This window comes from Gopherus evgoodei, chromosome 9 (genome assembly GCF_007399415.2).
Source record: "Gopherus evgoodei ecotype Sinaloan lineage chromosome 9, rGopEvg1_v1.p, whole genome shotgun sequence".
NCBI lineage: Eukaryota > Metazoa > Chordata > Testudines > Testudinidae > Gopherus > Gopherus evgoodei.
Genome location: NC_044330.1, coordinates 107733792 through 107761621, shown reverse-complemented (window position 1 = coordinate 107761621; position 27830 = coordinate 107733792). Strand labels below are relative to the sequence as shown.

Below are 27830 nucleotides of genomic sequence, written 5' to 3'. Positions count from 1 at the left end.
GGATACAGAGTATCTCCAAGCAGATTAATTCTAGGGAGAGCTCATGCTGATCTCATGTTGGCATACTCTTTTCACATGTACAAAGTACCAACTGGTCTCTCAACAAGGGACTGAGAATCAACTTCAGACAATTTCATTAACACACACTAGGTACAGAGCCTTTGGGAGTATTCAGTATTCATTACTTCATCCACCTTTGAGCAGGAGCTGCTGCACTTTCACAAAGGGTATGTCTACATCTACAATTTTGCAGCGCTGGTTGTTACAGCTGTATTGGTACAGCTGTATAGGGCCAGCGCTGCAGAGTGGTCACACTTACAGCAACCAGCGCTGCAAGTGGTGTTAGATGTGGCCACACTGCAGCGCTGTTGGGCGGCTTCAAGGGGGGTTCGGGGAACGCGAGAGCAAACCGGGGAAGGAGACCAGCTTCCCCGCGGTTTGCTCTCGCGTTCCCCGAACCCCCCTGCAAACCGCAGGGAAGGAGACCTGCTTACTCGGGGGTTCGGGGAACGCGAGAGCAAACCGCAGGGAAGGAGACCTGCTTGCACTGGGGTTCGGGGAACGCGAGAGCAAACCGGGGAAGGAGACCAGCTTGATTACCAGAGAGGCTTCCTCAGGTATGCTGGGATACCTTCTTATTCCACGGAGGTCAAGAAAAGCGCTGGTAAGTGTCTACACTTGATTACCAGCGCTGGATCACCAGCGCTGGATCCTCTACACCCGAGACAAAACGGGAGTACGGCCAGCACTGCAAACAGGGAGTTGCAGCGCTGGTGATGCCCTGCAGATGTGTACACCTCCTAAGTTGCAGCGCTGTAACCCCCTCACCAGCGCTGCAACTTTGTGATGTAGACAAGCCCAAAGACTGGCTCATAACAGCTTCCAGCAGGCCCAGGGACCTAGTTTAATTTCCAGCTCCCAAGGGGAGAAGTTCTTGGGGCTTCCTGGGAGAGGATTCCCCAGCCAAGCGCATCTCACTGCCCAAAAGTTTCAAGTTCACACATGTGTTTTCCCTTTTGCAATCCCATCTTATTTTTCCGGTAACACCTTGGGGGATCACAACCCCTTCCTGTTGTTGTCATTGCCTTCACTTAATGGTAGATGATTGGTTTTGTCCTACTGAGTTGGACTCAATGCTTAATGAAGCCAGGCAGATCTGGCTTTCTCTCTCCCCAGAACTCATTTGCTCCAGCCCCCAGATCATTTTGTTGCTTTTTGTTAGATTCCTCACCATTTGTCAAATTTTTCTGGCTCCCACAACACACCAGAGCCCTACAGACAGGCAGTCTATCCCCCATCCATGATCCATGACACGAGGCCTTTGTACATGACACCCAGAATCACAGTGGCTCTTTTGCAGCCATTTTACATTGCAAAATCATCTAATCTGCTCCCCCTTATTGCTGCAGGGCTCACTCTGCCATTCCTGCTCCCCCTGGTTTCCCTGCCCAGCAGAATCCCATTCCATTATTTCCTGCCCATGTTTCCAGCCTCCTCCCATTTAGTGTCACCTGGGAATGTCACCCATGTGCAGCTCACCCTGTCTCTATGATCACAAACATGTTAAATAAGGTCTGCCTCACCCCAGCTTCCAAAGAGGTCCCTCTTTCCCCTTGAGATGGTCCCAGTTACCAGCACCCTGCTTATGGGTTTTACCCACATTTTCAGCTCAAAGGAGCCAATTTGAACTTATTTTCCACATGAAACTGTCTGTTGGTAGCAAATAAAGACACAGTGTGCCTCGCCTATGTTTCCCCAAGCTGTTGGCGTAAGCGTATCAAAAAGCAACCCAAAAAGCACTGGGAATTCCTCGGGCTTCTCCTGCTCACCTTTGTGAAAGGACAGTATTCTGGGGAGGGTTTTAACCTCCCAGAAACTGGCCCATTCTAGCCTGAACTCCTCTGCCAGGTGTTTTGGCTGGGAAAATTCCTAGGGTAGCAGTCTGGCATATATGGCAACTGGTGGGATCACTCCTTTCCTTTCAAGCTGGTAACACATTTGCTCCCCTTCAGCCTTGTTGCCTCCAAAGCAGCCCATTATTTTCCAGAATGCTGTGATACAGCATGCCCGCTATTTTCCTTAACACGTGAGGATACCTGCTGTGCTGGCCAGCTGATATGTGGAGGCACAAGTTGCCAAGTACTCCCTTACCGGGCCTTCAGCAAATGCTGCTTCTCTTCCTAAGCAGCCAAGTGCCCATGCTTTTCTTGAAGACGGACTGTAAAACGCAGTTCAGTCTTCACCCGTCAAGTCACTAATTTCATCCTTCAACTCTTTTAAATGGTCCGTCTCTCTAGTGCTCCCTGCCCTCATGTGCTAAAATCCCTGGTCCCATGCAGCCCTTCAGCAGCATTCGTAAGTCTTGCTTTTCTATTGGCCCCTTTTCTCCTTGCTGCCTTCAACAATTCAGAAGATCCTGTATGACCGCCTCCCTCTGCGTTTCCAGGGCAGGTTTGCCATTACCTCCGGATAGCTGAAGGGCCCCTGCATGAAGCCACATTCACAGACTCGAATCCATTTCTTGATTGGTTTTGGAGGGGTGGGACAATTTCCCATGACCCTGACAGCAAGGTGGTGCTGAAGGGGTCACTCCTGCCCATCCAGGACTCTTACCTGTAAAATACTCTCCAAACTCCTGCTCCAATTTCATGGCTTTGTCAAAGACCTTGTTGGCTTGTTCATACGTCTGTCTCCGGTTCATCTCCCTGCCAGGCATGGATGAGAACAGTCTGAATGTGTTTTTTTTTTTTTTAAACACTTAAAACAACAAGACAAAAGCTACCGCCACCACCAGTGCTGGGAACCCTCCATGCATCAGCGAGCTAGACCCTGGTGCAACCCCTACAGACTTGTATTGCAAGCGACTGGGTCACATATCTAACTTCACATGCTTTCTTGCTGCCCTGTGCAATACAACTCCAGCTCCAGCAATTCCTTCCAGCACCAACATCTTTCCACTTCACCCAAAGAACAGAGGTGTGCTGGGAAGCCCAGGCACTCCCATGTCTTCTGCTGCAATCCATGTGACCCCAGAACCTTGTAGTGCAAACTAGCAGAGGGCACAGAGGATTCACAGTTTTACAGAGATTCCATGCATTGGATATAATTCACAAAAGGGTGGAGTCTGAGGTCTCTGCAGAGAGCCAGTAGCCCACTGGTCATCAATCACTGAAATGGATGGATGGATCATATTTAAGAAGTTGCATGTCTATACTGAAAATTATGTTCTTAAGACAGGTAACCAGGAGGTAGCATGTTTCGGACAGGTTCCTTTCAGGCATGGGATAACAGATGCTTATCTCCTTATCTGGCCATTATGTAGTGTGCCCGCCAACACAGGCCTATTTTCACACTAAGCCAGATGCTGATTAAGAGATTTCACAATCTACTGGAAAGGAGTGTACAGGGAAAAGACAGCCAGCAGGGGTGTCCTGCTTAGACATAAGGGCAGTGGATTGTTCTATCTGGATGTGCAGACGAGCACCTGGGATCTTTCATCAAGGAGGCAAGTGGACAGTGTGACTTATTTAAGAGCCCAGACAAGCCTGAGTATAAAATGCTGGAAGGACTTTGGGTGACCATTGCTCTGTAAGAGAGAAAAGCAACTAGTGACGCAAGTGTAGGTTCTAGAATGCACATTATGATTTACTTTTATGTACAGCATTTGTTTCCAATACTTCTACTGCGGTCACTTGAATCTGCACTTTGTTAAATAAACTTACTGGTTTTCACTATATACATACAAAAGTGCTAGTTATAAGGGGGAGGAGGGAAGGGGGTCCTCTGCCCCTGCATCCAAAGCTGGTCTTAAGGCTTGCTCCATCATCATCAGTTTAAACTTGGTCTCCCTATTTTTTCAGGATGTACCCTTGGGAAAAAAGTGCAGATCTTGCACTTACAGGGAATATGAGCATCTCCTAAACAGCAGAGGCATTAAGAACACCCGTCACTGGTCAGGCGAGCCTCGCAGTGAGAGAAGTGCCTTTTAAAACCCACAGAGCCTGGCATCCCTGAGCAAAATAACCAAAAATAAGGGAAGATTTTATATCTATAAAATACTTTTAAAAAATGGAAAGAAAAAAGGGAACAACTGTTCCAGGAACTATAAAACACTACCAAAGAACTAACCAGATACTAACTAACTGCTAAATTCACCATTAAAGAGAACAGGCATACAGCAGACTGCCAGCCTGAAGCTGGCTGAAATGAAACTGATGGTTGTTCGACCATACAGCCCTTTATACTTTCCACCCAGGGCACAAAGGTGTGGGGGCATTGCTACCAAACATCTCTGATCAAAGGTACAGGCGCACCTGGAGTGGAGTGCCCACAGGGACACTACTTGAAGGACAGATTTCATGATTTTAAGGAAAGGAAGGAGCGAGAGCAGCAGAATAAGCACAAAGGACTTTAAAAAAGCAGACGAACTTAGACAACTGGTAGATAAGGTCCCATGGGAAAAAATAAGGGGACAAAGGAACTGAGGAGAGCTGGCAGCTTATCAAGGAAACGATATTTAAGGCACAACAGCAGGCTATCCCAATGGGAAGGAAAGATCGAAAAAAAGTAAAAAGGTCATTATGACTCCATCAGGAGTGCCTTAATGACCCGAAAAGAGGAATCCTACAAAAAAAGGAAACACGGATAAATTGCTCTGGAGGAGTACAAAAGAATAGCACAAGCAGGTAGAGACAAAATCAGAAAGGCTAAGGCACAAAATGTGTTACACCTAGCAAGGGACATAAAAGGCAGTAAGGAGAGGTTCTTTAAATATGTTAGGAGCAAGAGAAAGGTGAAGGAAAGTGTAAGTTCTCTACTGAATGAGTACGAAGAGCTAACCAATGATGATGTGAAGAAAGGCGAGGTATTAATTGCCTATTTTGCTTCACTAAAGAGGTAAATTATAACCAGATACTTAACACCATTAATATTAAAAACAATGGAGAAGGAACACAAGACAAAAAAGGAAAAGATCAGGTTAAAGAATATTTAGATAAGCTAGCTGTATTCAGGTCAGCAGGGCCTGATGAAATTCATCCTAAGGTACTTTAGGAATTAGCTAAAGCAAACTCGGAACCATTTGCAATTATCTTCTAGAATGCCTGGAGCACTTGTGAGATCCCAGATGTCTGGAGAAGGGCAAACAGAGTACCTATCTTTAAAAGGGGAACAATGAGGACCCAGGGAATTACAGAGTAGTCAACCACCCTATCTTTGATACCGGGGTATATACAGGAAAAAATCAATTTGTAAGCACCTAGACAAAAATAGGTTATATTGTCAAGAACAAATCATGCTAAACCAACCTAATTTCCTTTGACAGAGTACCTGGCCTAGTGGACAGGGGAAAGAAGAAGTAGTGATGTATCTTGACTTTAGTATGGCTTTTGGCAGTCTCTCTCAGATGACATTCTCAAAAGCAAACTAGGGAAATATGGCATAAACAAAATTAAATATAAACTGGGCGTACAACTGATTGAAACACTGAATTCAGTGGTTCACTGTCAAACTGGGAGGGACATATGTAGTGGAGTCCTGCAAGAATCAGCCCTGGGTCTGGTACTATTCAATATTTTCATGAATGACTTGGATAATGGAGAGCGGAGTATGCTCATAAAATCTGCAGATGACACCAAGCGTGGAGGGGTTGCAAGCACTTTGACGGACAGGATTAGAATTCAAAAGGACCTTTGCAAATTGGAGAATTGGTCTGAAATCAACAAGAAAAATTCAGTAAAGACAAGTGCAAAGTATTACACTTAGGAAAAACCAAATAGACAACTACAAAATAGTTATAACTGGGTAGGTGGTATAACTGCTGAAAAGGATCTGGGGTTGGATCACTAACTGAACACAAGTCAATGCGATGCGGTTGTGAAAAAAGCCAATATGACATAAGACATGGTAGGCAACTGTCCTGGATTACGTGGCTCTGAAATCTTAACTGGAATACTCTGCCCAGGTCTGGGCACAATACCTTAAAAAAATGTGGATAAATTAGAGTGTGTGTGTCCAGGGTAGAGCAACAAAATGATAAAAAGGCTAGAAAACCTGATCTGAGAGGAAAGATTAAACAAACTGGGTTTGTTTAATCTTAAGAAAAGATGACTAATGGGGATCCTGGTAACAATCTTCAAATGTGTGAAGGGATATTACAAAGAGGACGGTGATCAGTTGTTCTCCATGTCCATCGGTTAAGAAGTAATGGTCTTAAACGGCAGCAAGGAAAATTTCAGAAAAACTTTCAGAATGTACAAACATAAAGATGGCCATATTGAGTCAGATCAGTGGTCCATCTAGCCCAGTATCCTGTCTTCTGAGAGTAGCAGGTGCCAGATACTTCAGAGGGAATGAACAGAACAGGGCAATTTACTGAGTGGTCCATCCAGTCCCAACTCTGGGAGTCAGAGACTAGGGACACGCAGACCATGGAGTTGCATCCCTGACCATCTTGGGCTAATAGCCATTGATTGATCTATCCTCCATGAATTTATCCAGTTCTTTTGTGAATTATACAAGTTATAGTTTTGGCCTTCACAACATCCCCTGGCAACGAGTTCCACAGGTTGAGAGTGCTTTGAGTGACGTACTTCCTTATGTTTGTTGTAAACCTGCTGCCTATTAACTCCATTAGTGACCCTTGGTTTGTGTGTTATGAGGAGGAGTAAATAATGCTTCCTGATTCACTTTCTCTACACCACTCATAATTTTATAGACCTCCATCACACCCCTCTTAGCCATCTCATTTCTGAGCTCAACAGTCCCAGTCTTAATCTCTCCTCATATAGAAGCTGTTCCATACCCCTAATCATTTTTGTTGCCCTTCTCTGCACCTTTTTCAATTCTAATATCTCTTTTTTGAGATGGGGCGACCACATCTACATGCAGTATTCAAGGTGTGGGCGTACCATAGATTTATATAGAGGCAATATGACATTTTCGTTTTACTATCTATCCCTTTGCTATTGGTTCCTAACATTCTGTTCGCTTTTTTGACTGCCGCTGCACATTGAACAGATGTTTTCAGAGAACTATCCACAGTGACTCCATGATCTCTTTCTTTAGAGCCCATCATCATGTATGTGTAATTGGGATTATGTTTCCTATGTGCATTACTTCGCATTTGTCTACACTGAATTTCACCTGCCATTTTGTTGCCCAGTCACCCGGTTCGGAGAGACTCCTTTGTAACTCTTTGCAGTCAGCTTTGAACTTAACTATTTTGAGTAATTTTGTATCATCTGCAAACTTTGCCACTTCATTGTTTACCCCTTTTTTCAGATCATTTATGAGTATGTTGAACAGCACTGGTTCCAGTACAGAACCCTGGGGGACACTGCTATTTACTTCTCTCCAGTGTGAAAAGTTCCTAATTCAGTAGTTCCCTTGGGATCCTATTCCAGAAGTCATGGAATCCCCTCATTCGAAATTTTAACAATGGGTTGGACAAACACCTGTTAAGGATGCTCTGAGGCAGGGGTTCTCAAACTGGGGGTCAGGACCCCTCAGGGGGTCACAAGGTTATTACATGCGGGTCACGAGCTGTCAACCTCCACCCCAAACCCCCCTTTGCCTCCAGTATTTATAATGGTGTTAAATATATAAAGTATTTTTAATTTATAAGGAGGGGGCTGAACTCAGAAACTTGCTATGTGAAAGTGGTCACCAGTACAAAAGTTGGAGAGCCGCTGCTCTTAGGTATCTCTGGTCCTGCCTCAGTGCAGGGGGCTGGACTAGACGACCTCTTGTGGTACCTTCCAGCCCAACATTTCTGTGATTCTATGACAGTGACAGTAGCAGCCTTTCCCACAACCTTTTTCTGAATTAGAAGCAGCAGGAGTGCAGGCTCCTGATCCCTGCAGCTAATGCACCCAAGGGGTAGTTAGAAAAATATGCACTTACATGAGAGCTTCAATGGATTTTGGCTTGATGAAAACGGCAATAGGGTAAAGTTGTGCTTGTTGCAACCTCTTGATGGCGTTGCCAGACACGTCCAGGATGCAGTGCTTCCCCTGACAGGGCACAAGAGGGGACCAACGTCAGTCAATCGCTTTCCCTCTCTGAAAGTAGCCTGGAGCAGGAGGACCAGGGATGGAATATGCCCATCCCAAGATACAAGCCAACCCCCAGCATGGACCCCCAACTGGGGCAGGGTGGCAGCACCCAGAAGAGACTGGGGCTTCCTTTCAACGTTCAGGACATTGTTTACAAACCAGCAATGGGTTTCTGCCATGCTCTGAGCACAGAGCATTTCTGTTCTTCTACCCACTGCAAAGAACCTCTGCACCAGCGCTTCTGAAGATAAAGCAGGCACTGGTGCTGCTAATGGTGGCCTTGGTGAGCCCAGTGGCTCAGGAGGCCTGAGTTCTGCAGGACTCCTGCCTGGGGAGGGAGGTGGGTTTAGTGGCAGAGCACTGGGCAATCTGGGCTGGGTAATGAGGTTGTGGAACAAGGCCACATGGCTTGGCAGGAATCCCTGTCCGATTGGCTCTTGCTCCACACACAGTTACATGGGCAATAGGTGCAGCCGCGAGAGGCTCAGAAATCATTTGGGTGAGCTGCGGGCTTCCCCGGAGCAGTGTCGCTGCCTCCACGTTTACACTCACTCTCTCTGCAACTGCCCGCACTGATTGGATGCTGGTCCCATAGAGATTGTCATTGAACTGCCCAGCCTCTATGAACTTGTTGTCCTGAATATCTTTCTCCATCTGCTCTCGGGATACGACAAAGTGATAGTCCTGCCCATCCACCTCATTCTCACGCCGAGGCCTGGTAGTGTCTGAAAGAGAGGGGCTTCATGAGACAGAGCCCGCTGCAACCTGCCAGGCACCTACAGCAACCCTGCCTTGCCTCTCTTTGCCACCACATGGCTCAGATGCAGCAGGCAGGAGAAACAGCGGCCCCTCTCCAGAGCACACCTCTGCCCAGAGCTGCACTGGGTCACTAACTCATAACCTGAGACACACATGAACGCCAACACTTACGTGGCACGCAGGAGCCAAACTTGTGTGGAAACTCGGAGATGAGGTCATCATTGACACGGTCCTTCATTGGCCCCAGGATGATCACTGGCCTCGCATAGTGAACTGGAAACAAGAAAAGCCACAACCCTGAGGCTGAGTCTCTGATCCCAGCAGCTGCTCCCACACCCGCTGAAGCGGGCCACAGAATACTTGTGGTCAATACACCATGGCCATTCGCACAGCACTCACGCTTGTGGTCTGTGGAAATACTGAAGGCCCTTTTCCTGCAGTGGGGACTAAGCTCAGCAAAGCTCCAAGTCTACCCAAGGACAGAACCCTTCTTGTTCTAGAACAAGGACACCTTTCCCACGCACACGGAAACAGCTTCCAGGAACTTGTCTTTGGGCTCAGCCCACAGAACGCATCAGCAACACTCCCAAAGAGACAAATGGTGCAGAACACAAGAGTGCTTATTACCTCTTTATGTGCCTCCACATGCACTTCCTCCGTGAGAGCATCTGAATTATTGCCTCAACACACTCTCTTCCCAAGCCCTTCCACCACAGTCGCTCAGACAAGTGCGGGAGGCTGACCTCCCGGCCTGCAAGCTCCAGGGGAGGAATGCACCTCTTCTCCCCACGCATGCTGCTGGCACTTGCACTACTCGTGTCTGGAGGATATGACATGTTACTCTCTGGCTGAGGAACCAGCAAACTGGTAGCTCGTGGGTGAATAGCTGCCTTGAGTTGGTACAGATGAAACACCAACAACAGGCTAGCGGCTTGGCCCTCCCGGCCTCTGGCCCCAGGCACTCAACCTGATGCAGTCATGAGGTGCAGTACAGCTGGGGCATGAATCAGACAGAGCGGGTGGGTGGCCTGAGGTGAAGGCGAGTGCTTGCTACAAGAAGGACCCAAGACTGGAAGGGCAGCGCAGAGAGGGCTGGGCTTGAGCAGGGGGTGTTACATTTTTAGCAATGGCGGTTTCACAGCCAGTGTTTCAAGTGTTTGCCATTGACCAAAGAGGCATTTCATGAGCAGTGTCTGCTTGCTTGCCAAGAGTGCCCCTCACGTTTTCATTAAACACCTCACAACACACGCTGCTCTGGGAGGCCGGGAAAGCAGAGTCCCTGCAGGCCCCCGCCTGCCTGAGGCCAGTTTTAGGTGTTGGTTGGAGATGCAAGGTTTGATTAAGGACTCGCTGTGTGCAGGCACATCTCAAGACCTCCACACACTGTAGAGCTGGGACTCAAGACCACTGCACGCTCCAGACCCTCTCTCACACTTACTTTCTTGCCGTGTCACTGGTTCATATGACAGGATAGTGTCCTCTTGTCCTTCTGGAATAGAGCCAGGGAGAAGCAGGTGAGTGTTTGCAGGGGCCTCTCCTGCCGCAACCCTTTGCTACCAGAATGCAGCATGAAGGCAATAGCCAGCCAGGAGCTGCCATACACAGAAGTGGGCAACCCAGAGGCCTCTGGGGCACCCGAGGGTGACAGCGAAGTGCACAGGACAGTCCAAGCCTGGGGTGCTGCTCTGACCAGGCCTGCCTCAGGGCAGTGTTCCTTTCTGACTGTCCCAGGAAGACCCAACACAGTACGTGAGCGAGAGCCATTCCCCCATCATGCTGCCCCTGTAGTCAACCCAAAGGCTAGTCTGTGGCCAGCAGGTGGGCTGCACTCTAAGCCCAGGTGGCCCATGACTTGATCAGACATTTGCTTCATGGCAGCTTGCCCAGAACACTCGTGCCAAACACCAGAGGGCGCTCTTTCTGTGGGCTATGACCCAGGCTAAAGGCCAAGAATCCTCCCTTCCCATGGCCCCCCCAGCCCAGAGGGGCAACCTGGCCACTATTTGCTTTGAGGATCCTATGCCACAGCCTGACTGCTCCCGGGGTTACCGGGCTGAACGACACCTGGAATAGCCACATTCTGGGCTCAAAGACAGGCAGGACCAACTCAGCCATTCATCCTTTCTGGCTAGCTGTATGGAACTTATTCCTCTCTGTGTGTGGGGAGACCGTAAACCCCAGCGCCCATCTGCTCTGTGGGGACACTCCAGAGGTCCTGGAACCCTGGAACCAATTCCCTGCCTGGGCTGGGTGCAGCCTGTTTGAAGCCTTGAGGGAGAAAAGGCGCTGGGGACACTGCCCTCATTACACACACTTTCTGTGCCAGGCCCTTTGAGCTACCTGGCTGGCACCACCAGCGCAGCACGTGTTTGGTTCAGAGCATCCTGGCAGGGCAGGATCAGTTCCTAGCTGGAAGCGTAAGCTGTGCAGCTGCAGCTTTGTCGCAGGAGGAGAGAGAAGTCTCGGGCAGAATGCGCTTTATTGCTGCGGTAGCTGTTAGTGCCCCTGCAGGGCGTTAGCAGCTGGTAGAGATCTTCCTCTCTGAGCACAAGCTTTCCAAGACCTATGGGGGTGTTATCCCAGGGGCTGGAAGTCAGGACACAGGAGCCACATGGCACCCCAAAGCTAGCGTGCCTTGGGGCAGGACTCTCTGCTGGGACAGGTCAAAGTGACCTCTTAACACCTCACGACTCCCACGTCACTGCATCCCATCGCTGCCACTAAGGAAACTGCTAACCAGGCCGGCAAGAAGCTCCCATCCCCTCGAGGGGGCTGGCCACAGCATCTCTAGGGCCTTCAGTTCGAGTGGCCAAAGGAAGCATCGGCCTCCGAACAGGAAACACCATGGGGACAACAGAGGTATGAAAATGCCTAGAACATACACACACAGAGGTGAGAGACAGCAGGAGAGAAAGACACTTACTGGAACTGCTCTCGCTGTCACTGGTGTTTGATGTCACGCCCTCTGCAAACCAACAAGAAAAAGACGCCAATTCAGAACACATGCAGCCAGGAACTTACAAAGGGCACATGGGGTACGAGACAGACAGTCACCCAATGCTAGCGGCCACAGGACACAGGTAGAGGACATGGTCGAGCACAGCCTTGGGGCCCCCACAGCTGATGGCAAACAGTGGACCCAGTGAGATTCCTCTTACAGATTCAGCCCCCATCCCTTCCTCCTGCATTAGAGCTGGCATTTCCAGGTGTAGGGCACCACTGCAGGAGGTTCATTTCAGGGTCCTACAGTCAGTAGCTTCAACAGGGAAATTCAGTTAACTGCGACTGGGGCACCTTGCCAAGTGTGAAAGGGGGAAGATGTGAACGCCGGAGGCAGGGCTGTCTCTGTAGCCAGTGGGTTCCCTTTCCACAGGCAGCGTGCATAGGGATGGGAAGCAGCTCTGCCCCTGGCATTAGTAATGGCCTCCCCAGGTAATGCACCAGGCCTCATCCTGCATCATCTCCAAGAGCAGGGAACTGCCCCCCCTTGAAGGGTACAGCATAAACCTGCAGAGAGAGGGGTGAGGTGGGGCACGGAGCAGGGCCCCTGCCAGCTGTCCAGTCACATTTCAGTTTGACTCCCCACTGGGCCAGGTGTCATGCAGGGAAGAGGAGCACAGGAGGGAAACTGCCGCAGCAGACGGATACACCAGCACAAACCCTAAAGCAAAGTGCAGTCTGAGGAGGGCAAACCAGCCTGGGGGAGGGAGGGGAACTCACAGAGACAAGACACTGACAAGACGGAACAGAGTTCGGGGCCTTGCTTGTTTAGGCCATGTCCAATGCTGCGGCCCCTCCGCAGACACTGGGTCGCTCACTCGGCCTGCACCTTCCCCTGGCTGCCTGCTCCCAGGGGCATGGGGCTGTGCTGGTCCCGAAGGCGTGGGCAGCCAGGGGACTGCTTGCACAGAGCTGGCCTCTAAGCAGAAGCTGTGAAGATCATCTCCCCAAAGGGAGTCAAGAAGAGGAGCCGTTCCACAGCTCAGGGTACGTGTGCATGCACCCAGCACGGGGAGCAGGCGATGCAGCTACCTGCTTAGTGAAGCGCCTGCAGCCCAGGTCACTTGCCCCTGATTGCCTGCAGCCATGACGCTAACTCATCTGGGCTGGCGTTAAAGCAGGGAGCCGGCTGGATCCAAGCTCCAACTGTGACCATCAGTCTAACAAGAGGAAACAGAGCTGCTCACCCTGCAATCTGGAGGGAGGGGGCACAGTCACTGCTAGGAAATTCTAACTCGCCATGTGAGCAGCACCAGGGGCTCCCCAGAGCCCAGCCCCATCCACCTCCACTGACTGGGATTGGACCCCTCAGCCTCAGAAGCAAGAGCAAAGCCTTCAGAGCGACTAGCACTGCCCATCAAGTGCAGCACTAACTCCCAGTCCTGGATCCCAGCCTCCCCCGGCGCAGTGCCAGACATGGAGAGCGAATGATGTGGATTTAAATGAGACTTACTCAGGTTCTTCGCTCCATAATAATCGTCACTTAACCCAGGGAAGTCCTGATTTCATAGACCGCAGGAAGGGGCAGAGAGCCAGAGAGGGCAGTAAGAGACAGAGAGAGGAGAGGAAGAAGACAGAGCCAGGTGAGCATTAGTGACAGGAGTGCAGAACGGCCGAGAGCTGCAATGGCAAGTGAGGTTACAAATTCAGAAGTGTCTTTGCTGGGGCAGGCAATACAGCCAGCCTCACACTGCTGAGCTGAGCAGTGTCCTCTCGCTCAGCCCATGGCCATCTCTGGGCCTCCAACCAGCCCCCACAGGGCCAAGGGCAGCCATGCCAAAACCACAGCCCAGAGACCAATGGTGCCAGTGTGCCGGACTCCTTCTCCGGCTACCTGCTCATTGAATGCACTCTGGGAAGGCGCTCGCTGAGGAAGAGTTGGCCCCCTGGAGCAGGCTAACACATCCACCCCCGAGCTGCTCCAATTCCAGAGGTGCTGTTGGAAGTTGAGAGGAGGCATTCCCAAGAATGTGCCTCACTCAGCTTTTTGATGGACTGGCAAAGGCCAGGTATGTTGCATCTCCCACTCCAGGTGTCTGAGGGACTGTCCATGCCCCAGAGCCCTCTGTCCACACCCACGCTCTAGTACATTCCAAGCCTGAGCCTTGCAGCTTTCCTGGAAAGGCTGGGGAGCACTTCAAATCCCTCTGCAGGTCTTTGCTTCAGCTCCCCTAATCCCAACATTTCCATATGCAGAGTGTGCAGGGGAAGGACTCTGCTCCCTGACCGGCACTCCACAAGCAGATTTAGTCAAGTGCGGTGAAGCATTTCAAGGGAGGGAGATGGGCTGCAAGTTTCTACCTATACCAGGCACTAGACAGGGAGTGGGGTCCCCACCCCCACACCATGAGCACATGCTACCCTGGGGCTGGCAGAGAATGGGCCTCAAACAGACTTGCCAGAGCCTAGAGGCAGGAAGTGAGTCCCCTTTAGTCATGAATTCCATTAGGTTCAGTTGCCAATGCCACCCTCTACAAGCAAGCCATCCCCCATCCAATGCTCTCAGACCACAAACCCTTCCAGGAGGGAAAGCAGCAAGCCAAGCCCCTTCCCCAGGGACTCTCCCAGACATGGCTCCCACTCCCCCACAAATCCCTACAACCACTGGTCACGGACATTTTGGTGCACCGTGAGCTGTGCACCCTGAGTAGAGGGAACGCTGGGATTTCACAATTCACTGGCAGAGCCAAGAGAGGGGGCCTCCCTCCTAAGGAGGATTTGTATATTCATTTAGCCAGTGCAGTTTGGGTCTGTCCTACCTTAGTCATGACACCTGCAGCCACACATATATGCAGATGCATTTAGCAAGTGCACTGGGCAGCCAAATCACCAACCATCCTACGCCACAGGCCCTGGAGTATGCAGATGCACATACAGTTTTTATGGCTGAAGTCAGGCCCAGGAAGGAACAAGAGGTGTGCTGGACTCAGCCAGAGCCAGATTTTTAGAAGAGCTCAGCAGGCTGGGTACTGAACTCGTTTGAAAAGCTGGCTGCTCTCCCTGCATCGGCACAGCAGATGGAGGTCTGTGCCAGCAAGGCGAGACACTGTGCAGGTAGTGTGTGGACAGGCTCTTGGTCCTGGCCCCAGCTGCACTGACCCGCAGAGCGGAGACCATTCTGAGCAGTGCCCCATGACATGGGAATACAGCACGGCAGGTGAGTTCGCTCTGCCTGGCCCCACCTCCTCGCCTACCTGTGAGGACCACAGCTGCCTACACGGACACTGCCGACAAAGCACTCAATGTGTTACTGAAAGCTGATGATATGTAGCACGTGCAGAGGAAAGGCAGTGCCAGGTGAGCGGCCCTGCCACACAGAACAGGGTAGGAACACCTCCCTCAGTGGCTCCCTGGCCAGCAAACCCCTCTGTAGGAATACTTTGTAGGGGTGTGTGTTGAACCCTTCAGTTTCTCAGAGGAGCACAGTCCACACGCTTCTCTGACTGATCTGAATCGACTGTGCTTCCCTGCGCCGGCGTGCACAGCGCCCAGACACTCTGCTGTTTTCACCACACTGACAACTTAACACATGCTCAGTTCAGCTGTTACTCTGTGAGAATGTGCTGGGGGGGGTGGGGGTAGCCTCTGACCGTCCTGGTCTCTCTGCTCCATTTGCCCCACTCTGAACACCTTCCATTCAACACTGGGGATTTGCTGGGGGTGTCAGAGCAGAGATCCTTGATCACAGCCATGCACCATCAGAGCATGGCCCCATCCAGGGTTTGTCCTTGTGTGGAGCTTCCTAGCTCCATGTGGGAAGCGGGATGGGTGAGACGCCATGAACAGATCTGACCTTCCAGCAGGGAGAGTGCAATGAGGCTGCTAGCCCGGGGTTCATGCCTTACCACCCCCTTGGGAAATGGTGCCAGAGTCACTATGGAACGTGCTGCTGTCTCTGCAGGCAGCTGGAATTCCTCCAGAAAGGGAGCCAGGCACAGGACAGCTCTGCGGGCCACAGTGATTCGCCCACAGAGGTGGCTGGATTCACTACTCCTAATTGGTTCATGCAGATGAGCACTGCCAGGTTCTCACTATAGACGGCAACACCGTTTCCCAATTCCAGGAGTGGGACAAGGGGCTGCAGCCACTCACACCTGCCCATTTACAACATTAAACACAAGCCTTTGAGCACCATATTCCCTCACCTTGTTCTGAGAGTGAAGAAAGGCAGAGCCCCTGGCGCATCAGGGAGAGCAAAGAAAGGCAGAGTAGAGGTTTGAGCATATGCTGAAAAGTTGTGAAAGGATGAAAAACACCAAACAGCTGAGTGTGTGCCAGGCAGGTCTCCATTGCCCAGAGTCTGGACAGAAATCCTGGGCCATGGCCAGAGGCAGCAGCTGGGAGAGGCAGTTTTGCTGACACAGCACCCGTGGCTGGGAGTCGGGCACTAGGGAAGGGATGAGGCAGGTAGGAGAGACGTCTCCGTCTCTACAGGCAGGCAGGCCGACCCGCCCGCCAGGGTTGGCTTTCCCCAGTGACACGGATTGTTCTGTGCGATCTCTATAATGCCAGCCATGGCTGTGATGGCCAGAGCCCAGCCTGAGTGCCACTGCCCCTGGAACAGCTTCAGAGGTGAGGGCAAGGCAGGAATCTCCACTTCCACCATTGCTAGGCAGCGGGAGAAGAGGCAACACTCCATCTGAGTCTCCTGAGCTTGGGAAACCATTGCAGGCTCTGGGTCTGTCTCTCAATACGGGTGGGAAGCCACTGGTACACTCAGGGAGGTGCAGCCAGAGCTTGGTAAGCAGTTTCAGAGGGACCCACTGGTCCCACAGCAAGTCCCATCCTGCCTCTATCTCCTTGCTGAACCAGTTCCAACGGAGAAAGTTCCCAGAACAGTTCTCAAAGGGTGGAGTTGTGCCGTTTGCAAGGGGATTCCCAGCTATTCTGAATGCAGGCTCTTTGGCGAGGGAAATGCACTCAACCCAGCCCGCCACATGGCGCAGGTGCTGGGGTTTGGGTGGGGATTGCACACTTTGCCCTCTCTGGCCTGCAGCTACTTACGTTCCTGTCCGCTGCTCTCCTGGGCCAGGTTCTCTTTGCTCTTGTAAAATGGAAACTTTCGGGAGAGGCGGAAACTCTTTTTACGTTTCGTTTTGATCGACTGTGAAGAACATGGAGATGGAAGGGAGGACAGAAAAAACAAATGGTGTTTAACGCATGCACGAAAAATTAAAATGAAGAGACAATGAGGATCTGTGGCAAAGCGATCACCCTCAAATGAAATCATGGAGATCACATGGAAACTATAATGCAGGAGAAAAATTAAGTGTAGAGAAGAATGTTTTAGGGATGTTGGAATGTTGACTACCCAATCCGCTTTCCACCAGAGCGAGGCCGTGTCCCTAAAAGCCCCCTTCTCAGTCGGAAGTGTTGTTTATTAAGCAGCTAGGCTCTGACCTCCAGCCTCCCATCGTAGGGAAGGCTCATGCCCTTGTGCAAGACGGTCTGAGGTCAGCTCCACCCAGCCAGGGTGTTTTGCAATACACCTTTTATTCACAAGTGATCTAGGGCTTGACCACCAGCTTATGGGGTCACACACAGTGTCACAGGGAAGTTCTGCTACAGTGTCAAGTGTCTTTGTTGAAATCTCCTGGCTGCCCCAGGCTGCCATCTCTGTAGATTTGTAGCCAAAACCCACACAGCCAGGGAGGGGATCTGCTGTGCAGTTTGAACAGAAGCCGAAGAAGCAGCCGAGCCACACACAACTTGAGTCCAACTGGTCTCAATTGCTCTCTACTCAGGAACACTCTGGCTATCTTCCCAAGTGAGACACGTTACAACATTAGCCTCAGACGCTCCTTTGCCCCTCTAGCTTCCACCTCAGGCCATTCCGGGCCCCCCTGCTCTGGCACTTACCCTGTTGGACTCAATCATCCCAGTCCGGGCGTGAAACTTCACTGTTTTCAATCTTGCACGCTCCTTCTTTTCCACCCTGATTAAAGTCAAACAAGAGAAAGCCCTAGTTCATGTGTGCAGCTCGCTGCCCTGCCCCGCACCTCCCCACATGGTGCTTGCTGAGCTACATCGGTGGGCAGCAACGGGCAGAGGGTCACCGCCCCATCCATGCAATAAAGCTCCCTCCAGCACCCAACCCGCTGACCATGCCATCTGTGAGGACAGAACACTTGGGGGCGGCTCTGGGCCATTAAGCAGCTTCTGCTCTTAGCAGCACTTTGATCAAGCAGCTTGTCATGAGTCTAACCAGCGCCAGGAACCTGGAGGAGAGAGGAGACAGTGGGGAGCCCAGCCCTCAACATGCTGATCAACTGAACAGTGTGCCCAACACAAAGAGCCTTTCAGGGGGAGAGAGGGGGCGTGGGGCTGCCCCTTCCCAGGCACTCCCAAGGAAGGAGATGGATGGACAGACATGTTGCAGAGGCAAACAGCAGAACAGCTCACCTCCAGGAAGGATGAGGGTGAGGACACAGAAAGCCTCTCCCCTCCCCTCAGCTGGTCCCCCTGGAACTAGGAATGGGTCACAGCCCTCCTGTGTGCAGAGGCTGTCCAGGGAGCAAGCTCCACTAGAGGCTGAACTCTGCCCAGGCCTTCACGCCGTCGCACTGGAAAGCTGCCCAAAGGACATTCTCTGTCTCTGCAGACCAGGACCCTCCCCTCCCCCAGCAGGCGGCTCTGGTTCTGCCAGCAAGAACTGAGTACTGCCCCTGCAGCAAGCAGAGCCCACCTGTACTCGCTGGCACCTGCACGTCCCAACCGCTCTGCCTGACGGCAGAGGAGAGCAAAACATCGCTTCCATCTCACCCACCCCAGCATCTGTTTCGACATGAAACCCACAGAAACCACAAGCAGAGCTGGTGGTTAGCTGGTTTCTCCTCTCTCTGGGCTCTGTGGTTTCACATTGGATGGGACCTGGCTCACAGGCAAATCCTCGGTGGCACAAAAGGCACAGGCTACATGGCTCTGGCATCAGGGGCCTTGAGCTCCTCAGGGCTAACAGAGCTGGGAACTGCAACTCCCATTTTCAACCATGGCAGGGCCAGACTATCACCGACTGAACAGGACCAACCGCTCTTCTCATCTCCTCAGCTGATCTTCAGGGAATTCACAGTCCAGGTTCATTCAGGAGAAAGGGGCTCACTGCAGACCTATCAACAACCCCTGCTTCCTATTCACCCTGACCTTGATGGAGCACAGCCCCGCAGGGGACCAGCGAGAGCCACCTTCCGGCAGCTGCCCATGAGGGTGTCACATACACAACTGGGGATGGGAGTCACTGGCATCACCTCCACCGATGGCTCCTAGCAGCTGGAGCAGGTCCGTGCAATGCCACATAGGGGCACAGTCCCTGCGCTTGGCCAGATCCATTGTGAGAGGGGAACAGGACTGCTGCAGGGACACTCACCTTTTTTTGCTGGGGATGACCCCAATCTGCTCACTTTCTCCGTGGGGGGTCACTAGTCTCGCTTGCCACCACTCATCATCTGAGGCATTGATGACATGCAGAATGTCCCCATAGGAGAAGCTGAGCCCCTGGCTTGGCAGGCAGCTGTCCCGGGTCCTGTCATAGTCAAACAGGGCTCTGCAAAGGAACAGAAGGAGAAATGAGACTCTCCCCTGCGGACAATGGTACAGGCAACTCCAGCAGGCGAGTCTGCCATAGCCAGTGGCTACTGGACAGCAGGTGGGTCAGACCAGGCGACATCCCATAACCTGCTGGGGCTCAGCTGGGCCCCCCCAAGAGAACTCGAGGCTGAAGTTACACGTTTGGGATCCTCAGTAACCAGTTCATTCCTTATTCACACCTGGCTCTGCTGTGAGGACCTCTCCCAGCTTGAGACATTGACCCACGTGGTGAGGCATTTCCTGGGCAAGTGATACCCCTGCTACTATAAAATTGGAGGCCCTCTTGTCCCACTGTAGCCCAACCCAGCGGGACCCTCTGACCAATGCTGTGTCCCCCTTGCTCAGAGGAAAGGGAGGCCAGAGATGTGAACAGCACATTGAGAAGATAAATTGTAAAAACTCCTGCAAGCTTCCAGGATCTCTGGTTTCCTAATAACACAGAGCAGGTGGGTTTATTTAACCTGCCAGGGTCTCTCTGACATCCCATAACTTCTTCAAGCAGTTTCAGCCCTGACCAACATTAATGATAAAACATCTGCACTGTCCATACACACCACACTCAGGCTTCCCTCTCCAAGGGAAGATGGAAAAATTCACTGTAGATGGTCACCTATAAGCTCCCCTTGCTGATGAAGTATCATAACAGGCCAGACACCAGAGACTCCTACCACATGGTGAGGGGTTATTCTCAATCACAAGAGAAGCCCTCCCAATGTGCTTGTAGAAATGTAAATTGGCTGAAACATGAGAAGAAACTGGAGAAGTAGCGTATATACTCATTCATAAATCCAATATTTTTGGTAAAAAAGTGATGCATCAAAGAGCAGGGGTCAGCTTATAAACAGGTCTACACCAAATTTTGATGATTTTAAATTCTATGGAATCACTGACTACCTAATACACTGTCGTTCTGTTTACCTGGAGCGTTCACAGGCATGGAGCCCCTCGGCTCCCTATGGTCACAGTTCGCCATTCCCAGCCAATAAGAGTTGTGGGACGTGACGTGCCACTTCCCGCAGCTCCCACTGGCTGGGAACGGCAAACCATGGACACTGGGAGCTGAGGGGCTCCATGCCTGCAGATGCTCCAGGTAAACAAAACGTCCAGGCCCGCTAGCGGCTTACCCTAACGGGCCAGGAGCCAAAGTTTGCCAACCCCTGAGATACAGGGTCAGTTTATGAAGAGGTCATACACTTTTTGTTATTTTTACCTAACAATCTTCAGGGGTCAACTTATAAACGAATGGGCTAATGAACGACTATATACGGTAACAACCAGCAAGATGCCACCCTTGCTCTCATTGTTTACCACCACCAGTATCCCTGGATGCAAGAGGAACCTCGAATTGCAGGAGGAGGAGGAGGAAGGGAGAGACTTGAGGCTTTGGCGCTCAGAACACAGTTGCAGAGTACGTGCAGTTTGGGCTTCTTTTGTTTCTTGAGATACCTGAACCATGGACCAAAGATCCCAAATGCTGGCATCAGCCTTGCTGTGAGTGCTCATCCTACGGAGCTGGTTGCCAGTCTGCCTTATTAGACAAGAGGGACGCATGTGACTTTTGAAGACACTTCTTTTTTGTAGCTTCTTGAATTAATTGTGTTACAACACTAAGTCATGCTCCCTGCTCTGGTGATTTAATAGCAGGAGACTGTACTGAGCTTGTTCTGTCTCAGCCCAGATTTCCTTGATGAAATTACTGATAGAAGAAAGCAGATCATCTCTGATCTCCCTTTCATGGAGACCCACTATCCACAGGTTCCTTCCTCTTGCTCCATCCACCAGGCCTGTCAATTCTTCCTTGAGCCAATCACTTGCATTTGTTTTTTACCGATTCAACCTGTGGCTAGATATTCTCTGCCTTCAATACCCCCAATCCATCAGAATTTCTTGAGAAAGTCATGTGCCAAACCAGCTCCAGTTACAGTCACTCTTTCATGCAGTGTCATTTGTTCAGAAAATACATGGGCCTTTTTGCAGGTCTATGAACATTTTTTGTATTGCAGCATCAGGATTTCCATCCTCACTGCTTGGGGCCCAGAAAGGCTAGGAAGGGCCCATTCCACATCAGAACTGTCTCCCCACACCTGCTTCCCTGCCCTAGGTTTGAAGAAGTTGCCATTTAATATTTTGGATGGGATAAAAGAAGTCCTGAGGGTGCCGTTCCACTCCTAATCAGCTGAGAAGCTAGCAGCTTTCTTCCCCCGGCTCCTCCCCCAGGACCTCTCCTTAGGAAGCTTTAGGCTGGCTACATACAGTATGTGACACAGCAAAAGCCAAATGGCTGTAACCTACATTGTGTGTGCAATTATTAACTGAGAACAAACTTTACCAGAGCAGTAAAGCTGAAGCCAGTGCATGCCAAGGAATGCCACAGTTAAAACATGAGAGAGAAATACTAAATATCACAACACACATTCTAAAAGCAACTCAGCTCTTGCGCTTGCCAGCTTCAACCCACCAGTGTCCAAAACCCATTCCTTCTGCATCATAACCCTTCCCAAAATAGGCGACTTCAGTCAGCTGCACTCCACACATAACCCACAGACTGTCCTCCAGTTCCACACCTACTACCGGCCAGGTATACCTACTCTCCATGTAGAGACCGCACAACCCTCTCCTATCCCAACTACCCACTATGATCAAAGAGATCCACCGTATTCTTCATGTGTATTCCAGAAACAGCTTCCTCCCACACAGAGCAGAAGCCCCAGTCTAGCAGTCGGGACAGGGAGGACAGCAGCAGTGTTCTCTCCTTATTTGCCCTTTGGATGTGAGTCAGATAGCTCTGCACCCATGTACGCTGCAGAACTCAAAGTAGACCTGTTCTCCAAGCCAGGCTGGTACATTGCTCATTGAGCAAAGAGGAGAGAAGGGAATTGTCTTTACTCTGTGGCTCTTGAGCAGAATTAGACTCCAGTAGTTTCCCACACAGACTCTGGCTCCGGCTTAATCCCAGGCCTCTAACTCATCTCAGAATCACTTCGCCTTCTCTCATGCAGAACTGGTCCTACACAGAGCTCCACAGCCTGATGGCCTACACCACACACTAATGACTGTCCTAGTCCCTAATAACTCTGCTCACTGACCAGCTGGGTTGGGCACTAGCTTCCCAGGACGATTAGCCAAGTAGTAATTTGGGCGAGACAGTTTAGACAGCTACAGTGTCAAGTCAGAGTAACAAAACCGTTTGAGTGATTTTCTCCAAACTTCCAAGGAACCTTTTCTCGCCATTATCTTCTGAATTACTGGGAAGCGGTGGGGGCTAAAACCAGAGCTTCTAAGAGAAACTTGAGTTGTTGCTGTCCTTTTAAAGATCTAGTCTTTCTAGTTTTCACATCCAGCCTTCAAGCCCCAGACAACGTTTGTGCATTTACAATCACATTCCTCTATTCTGAATGTGTTCGTCTCTCCCCTGTTGCTGTAAGACCCCCCCAAGACAAGAGGGGAAGCAGTGACTGGCTAGACACAGCCTGCTGTCACACACAGGAAACACGCTGAGGCCAGAGAAGCTCTTTTCTTTCTCTAATCACTTTCAGTTCCAGGAACATGAGATGAGGCTTATAACAGTGGAAGGTACAAATGTCTGAGTGTGATTTTTTTTACACTGACTGCATCCTTTAACTAGGGCTCCATAGATCACAAAGCAACAGGCCTGCGGTGTGTCTCAAGTAGCTTTCTCCCAAACCATTCCTTCAAAAACATTTCCCTCCTGTGTATAAAAGGAGTGTCTCATCTCCTTCCCCTGAACACTAACCTGGAGGGGGATCTATTGCGGCAGCGATGAGTCTGGCATGGCTGGGGTCAGGAGAGCAACACTTGTCCCTTGGGTGCACCCCAACTGGTAACCGCTGACCCAATGACTAAGTTGTGCAGACCCTCTGAACCAGCGCAGTCACTAGAATGTGGCTCCCTCTCTGGTCTCTCACACCTCATTCTCGGCTTCCCTGGCTATGTTCTTTCTGTGGGGATCTTTATTTCCAATGAGCATGACAAGCTCTCAGCTGGAAAGACCCAGGAAAAACTCAAGGCACTAGCAACTGAGACATGAATGTCTCAATTACCGCAATCCAACCCTGCCTCCACAGTGCCATTCCATTGCCACTCTTCAGAGCAGATCTGGGAGCTCAGGGGCTCACCGTGCCCTTTCAAAATTGGAGCCTGCACCTTCAGATGCCAGCTCATATATGCAACCTTGAAAGGAAGCCTCATGGTGTGTTTGGAGAGAAATTCCTCAGGATCCACCCCAGAAAAACCCTATGCTCCAACCACAAGTGCAGGGAAGCCAGGTGGAGAAGCAGAAGTGAGTGAATCAGATGTCCATGGTCTGTACCTAGCCACCGGTGCGATATTCACCCCTGCTCTAGTGGTGCTGCCATCAGGAAAGCCCTTCGGGACACCTGGGATTCCCCGCAGAGCTGGTCACAATGCCCCAGCATCCAGGGAGAGGAAAGAGATTCCCATTTACAGCCCCTTCACACAGCAACTACTGCAGCACAACCAGCTGGGGAGAGTGAGTGATCAGAGCCAGCTGAATGGGCATTTCTGGAACTTCTGGACTATAGCAGAGGGGATAAGGCACTTCAACATCCCAGACAACTCCCGGAAGCAAAAGCACTTGTCCTATGACTCTGCTACCATCTACACCAGCGATGTTAAAACTTGGGGGTCCCTGCTGTGGGCATTGCTTTTACTCACAGTGAGTGAGACAGGAACCATCTACATTAGGGAGTGGGGGTTGGGAACTTCCCAGAAAACCCCAGCAGAGCCGCAGCTTACTGCCTCTCTCCAGTTTTAAGCATCTCAGATAATCCAGCCCCAATCTGTCTCCTGGGAGACCATTCCAGGCAACAACGGACAAGCCACATCCGAAAACACACTTCTTTTTTGTTCAGCAGTAAATCTGGGACTAGGAATTCAAGTCAACATGTCAGACGTAACTTCCCCTGCCTCACGCCCTGCACTTAGGGTGAGGGAGCCAACAGCAGAAAATTGCAGGGTCATTTTAGCTAAGAGCACATAACCCCCAGAGAGGTGGAACTTTTGAAGCCAATGGATTAAGGCGGTGTGTGTGACTGGCAGAGCCTGCTTGGGAGCAGAGTGATTAGAAATATAAAGAAATGTGAGAGCCCAGGAGAACTGGTCAGGCAGGTTCCAGAGTAAACACAGGCCCTTTGAGCATTCCTTCAGTCTCCAAGCTGTGAACTTGCTGCACACACACACACACACACACAGAATGGACATGCAAAAACCACACCGTCTCTGCCTTTAAACACAGGGAGCTAGGGAGTTGGCTGGGTATATTACTACAGGGTAAATCCAGTGGCTCACAAAGGAATTAACTAAGCTGAGTCCAGCCACCCGATGCTCAGCAGGACAAACATGACCAAAGAACTATTCCTCTCCCGTGAGACCAACACAGGGAGAACAACAGCTAGTGATGCTTACACAGCCAAGGCGCTGAATCCTGGCTACAAGACAGGATCAGTTTAGAGAAAGGCGTTGCTACATTTCTGGCCATACAGCTGTGCACACACTGCTCTGTGAAGGTACGTCTGCACTGCAGTTAGACACCCGGGGCTGGCCAGTGCCAGCTGACGGGCTAAGGGACTCAGGCCCTCAGCCCCATGTAAACATTTGGGCTTGGGAGTTCTGGGACCCTCCCACCTCACAGGGTCCTAGAGCCTGGGCTCCAGCTCAAGCCTGAGTATCTACACCACAATTCAACAGCCCCTTAGCCTGAGCCCAAGTCAGCTGGTGGCCAGCCAGGGGTTTTTAACTGCAGCATAGACATACCCACTATGTCCATGTTAGATCATCCAGTGCATGGTCAACAGGGTGCGCCTGGGGGGAGCCAGGCAGTGTTCAGAAGGGCTGTTATGGCTTGAAGAGATGCTCTGTGCAACAGCTCAGCTACCCTCGTGTGTTAGGAGAAACTGCTGATGCCCCGCAGAGCCAACAGAGATTTGGGAAAAGGGAACTGGGCCCCAGACTGGCTCAAAGAGCAACCCAGCTGTCCGACCTACCTACCTAGGATACTCCCGAGGGGTCTGTCACCTTGCTATCCAGGGTTAATTGGTCTGAGCCTGCAGAGGCACCTCGGCAGACCCAAAGGCGGCAAGGTACTAATGAGAATGCCAGCACTCTGGCAACTAGCAGTACAGCAATACTGCTCTGTGGCTGAGGCAGGCATCACTTTGGGGAGGGTCTGAGGACAAAAAGCTGTATACAGGTGTCACTGAGAGCTGCATCTGACCTGCAGAATCTGCATGACCGTGACAAGACAGGAGAAGGAACGCTGCTAGTGGGCCTCAGGGGGAGTTTAACACTGACAGCTAGAAGGTTGAGTGCCAATCCCAGGCAGGATTCGCAGATCTGATGCAGAACATGGAGCCGCGCTCTAAGGCCTCGCCTACACTAGGTGCGCATTAGTGCCCATCGTCGGCCAACAGAAGCATTCTCAAGTTTAAATCAAGGCTGGTTGTTGTTCTAACGCATACCGTGTGCAGGCAGAGGATGCCCCAATCTCTGCAGAGTCAGACACCTGAGGGCAGGGAGGAGAAACCGTGGTTCTATGAATCAGTGATACCAGGCTGCGCTGCACTGCCCTCCTCCTCGAGTGCTTTTTTTCTTTTTTTTTTTTGCGGGGGGTGGGGGGGCCGCCGGCAAACAGACCCCACTCTGGAAATGAGCTGCCTTATGTCTAGGATTAAAGCAAAAAGCAGACCCATGGAGAGCACTGACAACAGGGATCCACAAACGGGCACGACACACTTGATTACTCCTGGATCTCAGTGAGATTCAGCCAGGGCCCCAGACCATACACACAGCACGGCCGAAAGCTGCACGCCACCATTTCTAAAGTGGCTTAGGGATTCTAGGTGCCCTATCTGAGACTCTGCAAGGCCCGATTCTTGGGGGCAGTAGATGGGGTGCTCAGTGTTTCCTGACAATCAGATAAAAGTCTTGACCTCAGAGTGCACACAAGGCTGCCGTGCTCTGTGAGTGACAGCAATTGTCTGGGGTCTCCAACACCAGCCCTGCGGAAAGGCCAGATGCCCTAGAAGAAAGCCACCCTCTTCAGCTGCATTGCAATTGCCAGGCTGGAGCAGAACTATGGGCATCCAGCTCAGTACCCCAGTACCAGATGTCCCTGGGGCACCTGGGCTTTGGAGCAGGAACAGAAACTAGAGCATTCAACGTAGCAAGAGGGTCAAGGCAGGGGCAGCACAGTGATTGGTCCCTGGCCTCACTTCCAGTATGTTTTACATCTATTTCCTGGTCCAGGTAAAGCCTTATCCAGTATCTCTGGAGCCAGTTCAGATACACTTTGCCTCTTGGGGCATCAGAGGGCTGGCACTGGGGTGTGATGTCCCATGAGTCTATTCATACTGACCTATATCTCACAAGGGGAGGGGGACCCCCAGTGTGCATTAAACTATGGCACAATCACATTATCTTACAGAGAAATTTAAGGGGTGACTTGATTGCAGTCTAAAAGTACCAACACTGGGAACAAATATTTAATAATGGGCTCTTCAATCTAGCAGAGAAAGGTCTAATGTGATCCAGCGTCTGGAAGTTGAAATCAGACAAATCCAGATGGCAAATTTTGACAGTGAGAGTAATTAACCATTGGAACAGTTTACCAAGGTGCATGATGGATTCTCCATCACTGACAATTTTTTAAATCGAGACGGCCTGTTTTCCTAAAAGCTCTGCTCTAGGAACAGTTTTGGGGCAGGCCTCTGGCCTGTGTTATACAGGAGGTCAGACTAGATGATCACAATAGTCCCTTCTGGCCTTGGAATCTATCATTCCATAAACCAGCTTCAGAGAGAAAGACAGACACTTGTGCACAGCTCACCAACAGCAGGGGAGGTCTGGGGTATCCACAGCCAGGGAATGCAGGTGTGTTCATTTCAAGAATAGGGGGTTATTTCCTGCTCTGGAAGACAATGGGGTAAGCGTTTCCCCTACTGATGTCATGCCATGTACTGTGGGATTGCCTCGGAGGACTGACTAAGGCAGTTTGGCAGCAAACCTTGTAATTACTGTCCTGTCCACAGCACGACAGCTCAACCAGTTTCATCTAAATCGTGCTCGAAACTACCCCACCCAGAAGGGCTGGGGCAGGGCTCTTCAAGACAGGTGTAAAATGGCTTTGAGAAGTGTGGTCACAAACCACAGGAACCACTGACAGTCTGTGACCGAGTACAGTTTAACCAGTCTGCCATTAATGGGTGGTTAGAGATGAACCAGGGGAGGGGCAGGCTGAGGTTAAAAATCATGCCATTTCAGTCACTTAGGCTAGTATGCATTTATGCATCCCAGTAGGAAGGAGTGGAGTGGTCACCTGAACCACATCCCAAGAACAGCCCTTTCCAGACGGAAGGCAGATGTACATGCCAGCTCCTGTTTGGCCCAAGGGGGACG

At 50.9% G+C, this 27830-nt stretch overlaps 1 protein-coding gene across 9 annotated transcripts in view; it reads right to left on the bottom strand.

Moving 5' to 3' along the window:
• DLG3 (discs large MAGUK scaffold protein 3) overlaps positions 1 to 27830 on the bottom strand; it is a 192194-nt gene that overhangs the window by 1177 nt on the left and 163187 nt on the right. For 4 of the 9 annotated variants that reach the window (XM_030574753.1, XM_030574758.1, XM_030574761.1 and 1 more), the window contains 9 exons: positions 19177 to 19353; positions 17673 to 17748; positions 16818 to 16917; positions 11737 to 11778; positions 10252 to 10302; positions 8985 to 9086; positions 8607 to 8779; positions 7903 to 8012; positions 2614 to 2705 (listed from right to left, as the gene is read on the bottom strand). In XM_030574753.1, the coding sequence (XP_030430613.1) occupies positions 2614 to 2705; positions 7903 to 8012; positions 8607 to 8779; positions 8985 to 9086; positions 10252 to 10302; positions 11737 to 11778; positions 16818 to 16917; positions 17673 to 17748; positions 19177 to 19353 (923 nt within the window). Of the gene's footprint in view, positions 1 to 2613; positions 2706 to 7902; positions 8013 to 8606; positions 8780 to 8984; positions 9087 to 10251; positions 10303 to 11736; positions 11779 to 13266; positions 13313 to 16817; positions 16918 to 17672; positions 17749 to 19176; positions 19354 to 27830 lie in introns of all 9 variants that reach the window. The other 5 variants (XM_030574755.1, XM_030574759.1, XM_030574757.1 and 2 more) reach the window with 3 other exon arrangements.